The sequence below is a fragment of the Gallus gallus genome, chromosome 31 (assembly GCF_016699485.2).
Source record: "Gallus gallus isolate bGalGal1 chromosome 31, bGalGal1.mat.broiler.GRCg7b, whole genome shotgun sequence".
Classification (NCBI taxonomy): domain Eukaryota; kingdom Metazoa; phylum Chordata; class Aves; order Galliformes; family Phasianidae; genus Gallus; species Gallus gallus.
Window position 1 is genome coordinate 902,681 of NC_052562.1, and position 7,040 is coordinate 909,720.

A 7,040-nucleotide genomic window follows, 5' to 3' on the forward strand; every position below is an offset into this window, starting at 1 on the left:
GGGGGTCAGCCTCTTCTCTCGGGTGACTAGTGATAGGACTGGGAGAAATGGCTTCAAGCTGCGCCCAGGAAGGTTCAGGCTGGACGTTAGGAAATCTACTTGTCTGAAAGGGTGGTCCAGCACTGGAACGGGCTGCCCAGAGAGGTGGTGGAGTCACCGAGCCTGGTGGTGTTCAAAGAGTGTTTGGATGTTGTGTTGAGGGCATGGTTTAGCGAGAACCATTGTGAAGGGCGAATGGTTGGACTGGATGATCCTGTGGGTCTTTTCCAACCTTAGCGATTCTATGATTCTATGATTCTTTCTTTACTATTGCTAACCTCCCTCATCTTCCCCACACCCCTCCCTTAGTAGCTTGGAACCTCTAGTGTTGATTATTCTCTGAGTCAAGACTTACTACTTGTTCATACTGGGATGAAGCGTGCAAGGGGAAGAAATTGTTATTCTTAATAATCAACATATCTATCAGAGTACGCAGAACAGCAAGATGATCAGTTTTGATAAATTATTATTATCCATCATCGAAGTAATTAGTATTATCCATCAAAACTCCTACTATGCATAGTAGTAGTTTTCTTACATTAGAAGTGCTTCATAGTCTGGAGCAAAAACACAAAAGGGTAAAAAGAAAGGGGAAACTGTGGAGGCAGACTGTGTTTTTGCAGTGCAAGTTTCCAGTATTTCTGTATGTAGCACAGGATAAGCTGCCTTTCGCAAAGAAAGCTGCTGAACGAGTAAAGTTGAGACTGGGGCGCTCCGACCTAGGTAAAACTGGCACAGGCACTAGGTAAGGTAGTTCTATAAGGCAGGGGAGAGTTCGGTACAGGACAGGGCTAGTGTGCAGATTGTTGAAAATACTGTCCTGCTATCGTCATAAAAAGACCAAAAACACCCAAGGCAATGGGTTGGTAACAGACGTTGTACGGAAGTGTAACACAGCTATGGAAGTGCAACAACAGCTATGGAAGTGTAATGGAGCTGTGGAAGTGTAATGGAGCTCCGCAGTGCAACCATAGCTGTGGAAGTGTAATGGAGCTGTGGAAGTGTACCATAGCTATGGAAGTGTAACAACAGCTATGGAAGTGTACGGAGCTGTAGAAGTGTAACGGAGCTGTAGAAGTGCAACCACAGCTATGGCAGTGGAACAGAGCTGTGGAAGTGTAACCACAGCTATGGAAGTTTAACCATAGCTATGGAAGTGTAACCACAGCTATGGAAGTGTAATGGAGCTATGGAAGTGTCACCATAGCTATGGAAGTGTAATGAGCTGTGGAAGTGCAACCATCGCTATGGAAGTGCAACGGAGCAACAGCGTCGGAAGACTGCGAGCCTGAGACGCTCAAGCAATGAGTGCCAGGAGAGGCTTTAGCGGCGTCGGAGCCAGGGGGTGGAAGGGGATGGATTTCACTGACCAGCTGCGCAATTTCTCCCTTGTCAGTAGGGGCGTGCGCCCATTATTGCAATACGAAGCAAAGTAGAAATTGTTGGTCTTGAGCGTTTCTCACAGAAAGCAGCCACGTGCAGCCGACTGCACGGCCTGCTGTGTTAATGGCTGGGATGCACAGGGCTGCAGCGCTGGCGTTCTGCTGGATCTGCTCTTCCTTCCCACAGTGACAGCGGAACGCGGCAGAAAGCGCAGCGAGGCGGCAGAGCAGCAAGGAGCTGACGTACAGAGCGCGGGTCTGCTTCGTGCCATGGCAGTGGCGCAGAAAGAAATGCCGGGGAGGGTCTCTGACCGCCCGCGGAGGGGTGGGGGAGGGGAGAGCTCACTGGCGAGCCCCCGCACCCGCGGCGGCGGGAGGGAGCGCCAGGCAGCGAGAGGGGCGAAATCCGAGCCCGAGCCGGCTGCCAACGGCCGCTCGCTCAGGCAATCGGAGCCGGCGGCGCTGGCGCTGAGCAAGGAGAGGCCGGGCCGGGCCGGCCGTTGCGCGGCCGTTGCCGTGAGCGCGCGGGCCGGGAGCGGCGCGGGCTGCGGCCGTGCGGAGCCCCGTGTGCGGGGGGCGGGGGAGTGTGGGGCGCAGGGGGCCCCGGCCGATGGCAGCCGGCACAGCCCCACGGCTGAAGCGGCTGCTTACAAAGGCAGGGCGGCCCGTGTGCGCTGCGGGAGCCCGAAATGGACTGTGAGGGCCCAACCGGGCCAGCCCGGGCCGGCAGGCTGCAGCGCGCCGGGTGAGGCTCAGAGCTGGCAGGCCTCTGCCCCCTCCGCTGAGGGTTCGTGCGGCGGAGCTTCTGCCCGGAGGGGCCACATCCGGCACGGCAGGATTCGGCTGGTTAGTGTGCGAGGCCGGGAAAGCTCGCAGGCTGGGGCTCCGGGGCAGCGGAGGATGTCACAGCGCGGCTGACATCACCGGGCTGCTGGAAGCTGGGTGCTGTCACAGTGCGTTTTCCGTGACGACGACGGGCCCTCCCCAAGGAGCCGAGGGGAGCTTTGCTGCTCTGTTTGTTACCCGGCGCAGCCGTCGCGGGGGGGGCTGGCAGACAGTCTTGCCAAAGAGGCCTGTGGTCCAGCACAACTGAGAGCACAATCCTTTTGTTTCTCTCTCGAACCCTGGCCAGGCTGTGGGGAGAAAAGCAAGAGGAGAAAGAGGGCACCGGGTGTTGGTGTTCCCCCGGACTGCCACGTGGATCGGTTCATTCAGTGGCATCAAGGCTGGACCTGCTTGCAGCGGCTTTGGACACCTCGCCCACGGGATGGATGCATTGCTGTACAACTCCCCAGTGGCCGGGAGAGCTTCTCCAGATGCTCATTGCCAACGGGGCTCCCCCGTGAGTGTGCGGATCTGGGTGATGGTGAGGTGTGCGGGCGCTTGGTGATGTGTCTTTCTGAATCACGGAGCTCGTGTAGCAACGATTAGGCCCGCTGCCCTTGCTTATTTCCTTCACTGTTAAGCTTCTCTTTTGGCTTTAGACACTGCTTTTATTTTTTGGTAGCATTTTGTACTAGGCAGTAAAATAAGCCTATCCCTTACGTTGGTGTCTTTGCCCTCCCGCTGACGCCGTTGATTGGCACCACGACATTAGCACACGATGGGCACGTAACTTGGACGTGGGGGACGTGACTTGAAAGCCAGCATCAGGAGGTCTCCTTTGGGGAGAGAGACGTAGTTTGGCTTGTTGAGCGCGGAGAACAGAAGGCCTGGGAGGCCGCGTGGCTGCCTTTCGGAACGCTGGGCCTCAAGATCACCTAGTTCCAACCGCCTGCAGCGGCCAACAGCGAGCTCAGCTCTAGGTCAGGTTTGCTGAGGGTGCCACCCAGCTGAACTGGACCACCCGTCGGGACGGGCGTGCACAGCGTCTGTGTGTGGGCAGCCTGTGCCAGCACCTCCCACTGGGCTGTAAGCAGCCCAGTGCCCGCTGCACACCGATGTTGGGTTGCTGTGAGCATGGGTGCCCGCCCGGGGCCGGGCCGCTCGGCGGGGCAGGGGGCGGCAGCGGGGCAGGCTGGGCCAGGCTGCGGGTTGGACGCGCGTGGAAGAGGAGATCCCCTCTCCTGCCGGTGACCTAACAGAGCTCCAGGTGACGCGGGCTGATGTCACAATGGGATGCACTGCATCACAAGGATGTGTTTTCCTGGGCAGCGGCAGTGCCGGCACTTCCCTGCAAGGCCTGGGCGCTGCTGGAGCACTGCTCAGGGGCTCTGTCCTTCTGTGGCCAGGAGTCAGGTCAGGGAGCAAGGCTGCACCGGGCGACCCTCGTGACGCGTGGAGGAGCAGGGCACTTTGCAGAGAACTGTTGGTTGAGGAGCCAGGGAGGGCATCCTTAGCTGCGAGCCGAGGGCTGCCGGCAAGCGACATGGAAGGCTGCTGGACTGTGACCATCAGCTCGGAGCTGGTCTACACGTTCCCAACGCTCCTGCATCTCTCTGCCGAAGGTCAGGCTTTCCGGGCCCCCTTGGCAAGGCATCGCAGGGGCTGTTACAGCTGTCAAAAGCCGCAGCTCCTGCTCTCTGCGGTTGCTGGACGTGGCTGGGGGCTGCTGCGAGAGCCCCGCCAGGGTCCCGCTATGGCTCTGGGGACGATGTGGCAGCCAGGTCCCGATAGTAGAGCTGCCCAGAGCCCCCAGGTTCCTTTAGGCATGGCGAGTCCCCTGTGATAGGGCGGTCCAAGGCCAGGTTTCCCTGGAGACGGTGTTTCCGTAGGTTCCAGCTCTCAGAGCTCTCTCAGCTCTCCTCCATCCGATGTCCCGGAGGCTTCCTATGTCCCCGGTTCCCCTCTGGGCTCTGCATAAGGCTGAAATTGGAGCAAAGCCCAGCCGGCTCTGTAGCCATGGTGGTGTTTTTCTGGGGTGTTTGCGTGCGCCTGTATCGATCACTGTCTGGGTGAGGAGCTTGCCAAGAGGCTGTGAAGAGGCTGGCCTGGAGCCTGACACGTCTTTTCTTTCCTTTGCAGAGATTGTGGCGATCTGGGATGCTGTGTCTGATTACATCCTGGAACAGATGAAGCTGGACAAAGGTGGCTGGTGTCCTGGTGGCCCTCGCCCTGGAGAGGGCCCTAGGTTCAGTCCTGCCCAGAGCGTGGGCCCCGCAGAGCAATCCCTCCCTGAGCACCACAGCAGCACAGTGAGCCCAAGCCGGGTGCCCAGAGCAGCTTCTTGTGGCCAGAGCCTGCCCTGAGCAAATGTTTGGCACAGGCAGGGGCTCCACTCTGCCCGTGGTCAGGATGGGGAGAGCAAAGGAGAAAGGGGGGATTTTTTCTGGCCCTGCGCCAAGCATAACCCTCGGGAATCAGTCCCAGCTGTAAATGTCCCCTGTGCTCCGCTATGGCAAATATCCGGCTCCTCTCTAGCCAAGGGATGTCGGAAATACTATGCGGAGGTGGCGGTATTGCAGGGACCACAGATTTTTCCAAAGCTTTCCAGAGAGCGCCATCTTGCCCCGCTGCCCTTTGGGAGCGGGGAGGGCGGAGAGCAGTGCCGCCCTGCTCTTGATGTTCGTGGCTTTTGCGCCCCTGAAGTACACACGCGTCAGCCTTTCTGTCTTTTCCCTGTGCAGGGAGTCCTGGTCCCGGGACTCGGGCTCTCTGCTGGGTCCGAGAGCAATTCCACAGCAAAGAGTGGCGGTGTCGGTCCGAAGACCTGTCTTCCAGCTGGACATCGGGGGCTGTGGCTGCAGGACCTCCAGTCGCCCACCGACATCATCCCCGGTGAGAAGGCAGCGGCCACCTTCCCCTTCCCGCCCCATCCCCATGTCGGCCGGGCGTGTTCTCCCTGCTCTTTGGAAACGGCTGGGAGCAGCAGAGAATTGTCTGCAAAGCTCGGGGTGCAGCGTGAGTTCCTCCAAAAGGAACCACAGCCCAACCCACCCAACGACAGCCCAAGAGCTGTTTCTCTAAAGACCTTCTCTTTGGGACTTGGTTATGAATGTTGCATGGGAATGTGGCTTGCTGTGGCAGTGAGGATGTGCCTTCTCCTTGCAGACGATGTCAAGATTGAGCGGCTGAACTACCGGCAGCTCTCGCGAGCCACCGGCATCTCGCTGCACGTGGTGCAGCGCTGCGTGCGAGAGACCGTCCTCTTGTACTGTCACCTCCTGAGGAACAAGGCGCACGTCTCATTCGCCTTCAAGAACATCGGCGTTATGACGTACGAGGACGACTTCCTCTGCATGAGGTTCTTGTCAGCTGCATTACAACGCTGGAGAGCAATGCCAGCCTGACTGCACTGCTCCACACTGTAAGTTTGAGGAGTTTTTGAGGGTGCGCCATCAGATCACCGCTGGCCAGCCTGGATGTGGCAGGCCAGTCAAATGCCTTTCCCCACGCTTGCCCCCTCCGCTTTCTCCACTGGCACAGAGATTTCCTGGATCTCTGCCCCTGCGGCAAGCCTGGCAGTGCCCTTGCACGGCCCTCAGTATTTTGCCGTCCAGCTCCTCCAGAGCAGAGCAAAGCTCTGATGTTCCCGAAGAGGCTTTGGTGGAGAGCAGCTTTCTCTTGGCATGGGAGCCAGGCTTGCTTCCTGTCAACAAGAGCCATGAAAAAATGGCCTAGGCAAGCCTCCAGCAGGTCTGTGTCCCTTTGCAGAGAATTTGGGCCGGCCCGTTCTGCTGACTTCGGGTCAGAGACTACCGCTCATGGAATCCAGGTGTTGCCGAGGTGAGTGCATTTCCTCTGCAGCACTTAGCTGGCCAGGAGACGGGCTTCCTTCCCACCTCCTCCTTCTGAACGTGCCCTGCTGGGTCTCCGTGCTCAGCATGCGGTCGGGGAAAATCCTGGAAAGCCTGGCTCCTGCTTCACTACTGCTGCCTTTTGGCTGTGTGTGTCTTCTCCCAGGGATGGGAGTCAAGGTTGTGTTACTGGTGCCCACCCGGTCCCGATTCCCATCAGAGAGAACGGCCTGCACGTGGAAAAGAATTTGGGCTACATGTGCTGGTTTGGCATGACAGGAAGGGAAGGGGTGCCACGCTTTGCGTAACACATAGATAAATACCGCCGACAAGCTGCATGGGGTAGGAGGTCATCCTTTTCAAGGCTTGTCACTCTTTGTTTCCAGGTTCAGCTCGCTGTGAAAAAGAGCAGAGCAGAGGCCGCCGCAGAAAGGAACGCTGCAGTGGCGCGGAAGATGAGTAGAGGTGAGGGAAGGGTCCCAGCAGCAGGAGGGCGGGCCCTGTCCCATGCCGGGTGGCCGGATCCACGTTCACGTGCCACGCCCGTGGGGCTGCTGTGAAGAGCTTCCTTTCTTGGTTCCAGGGGGCACTGCCGCAGGCTGCTACAGAAGCGGAAGACACTTCCCCCTCCATGCTGCTGCAATACCAGGCAGGCTCAAGCAGCAAGATGTGGCAAAGAAGCCTTCTGCCAGGTGAGATCCTTGGGCAAAAAGAAGAAGGAGATGCGTGCTCGTGTAGGAGTGGCCTCCTCCTTGGACCTGCCAGCTCCGCGCATTCAGAAAGGCTCCTGACACACGTGTTTCCCAGTGGGGCCGTCCTTCTCCAGGGACGGCGAGCGTGCAGCATGCTTGCCTGCGGCAGGCACAGCAGCTGCATGTTCCAGCCTGGTCCCCGATCCCTGGGGGCTGAATGCTGATCCCTCTTGATCGCAGAAGCTCTTCTC

The 7,040-nt window shown here is 58.6% G+C and overlaps 1 protein-coding gene across 1 annotated transcript; it reads left to right on the forward strand.

The window, feature by feature from the left end:
* Positions 1-4,755: 4,755 nt before the first annotated feature.
* Positions 4,756-6,499, forward strand: LOC124417455 (coiled-coil domain-containing protein 81-like). The gene is made up of 5 exons (XM_046904786.1): positions 4,756-4,816; positions 5,082-5,138; positions 5,412-5,610; positions 6,015-6,086; positions 6,484-6,499. Exons 1-5 carry the CDS (start codon positions 4,756-4,758, stop codon positions 6,497-6,499), a joined length of 405 nt encoding a protein of 134 aa, XP_046760742.1.
* The last annotated feature ends 541 nt before the right edge of the window (positions 6,500-7,040 follow it).

What these genes read in the sequence shown, in the direction of transcription:
- LOC124417455 (XM_046904786.1), top strand. Translation starts at nt 4,756, where the DNA reads ATGGCAAATATCCGGCTCCTCTCTAGCCAAGGGATGTCGGAAATACTA. An exon ending in AATACTATGCGGAGGTGGCG is followed by an intron (nt 4,817 to 5,081) that starts GTATTGCAGGGA and finishes CCTGTCTTCCAG; the next exon opens with CTGGACATCGGGGGCTGTGG. An exon ending in GCCCACCGACATCATCCCCG is followed by an intron (nt 5,139 to 5,411) that starts GTGAGAAGGCAG and finishes TTCTCCTTGCAG; the next exon opens with ACGATGTCAAGATTGAGCGG.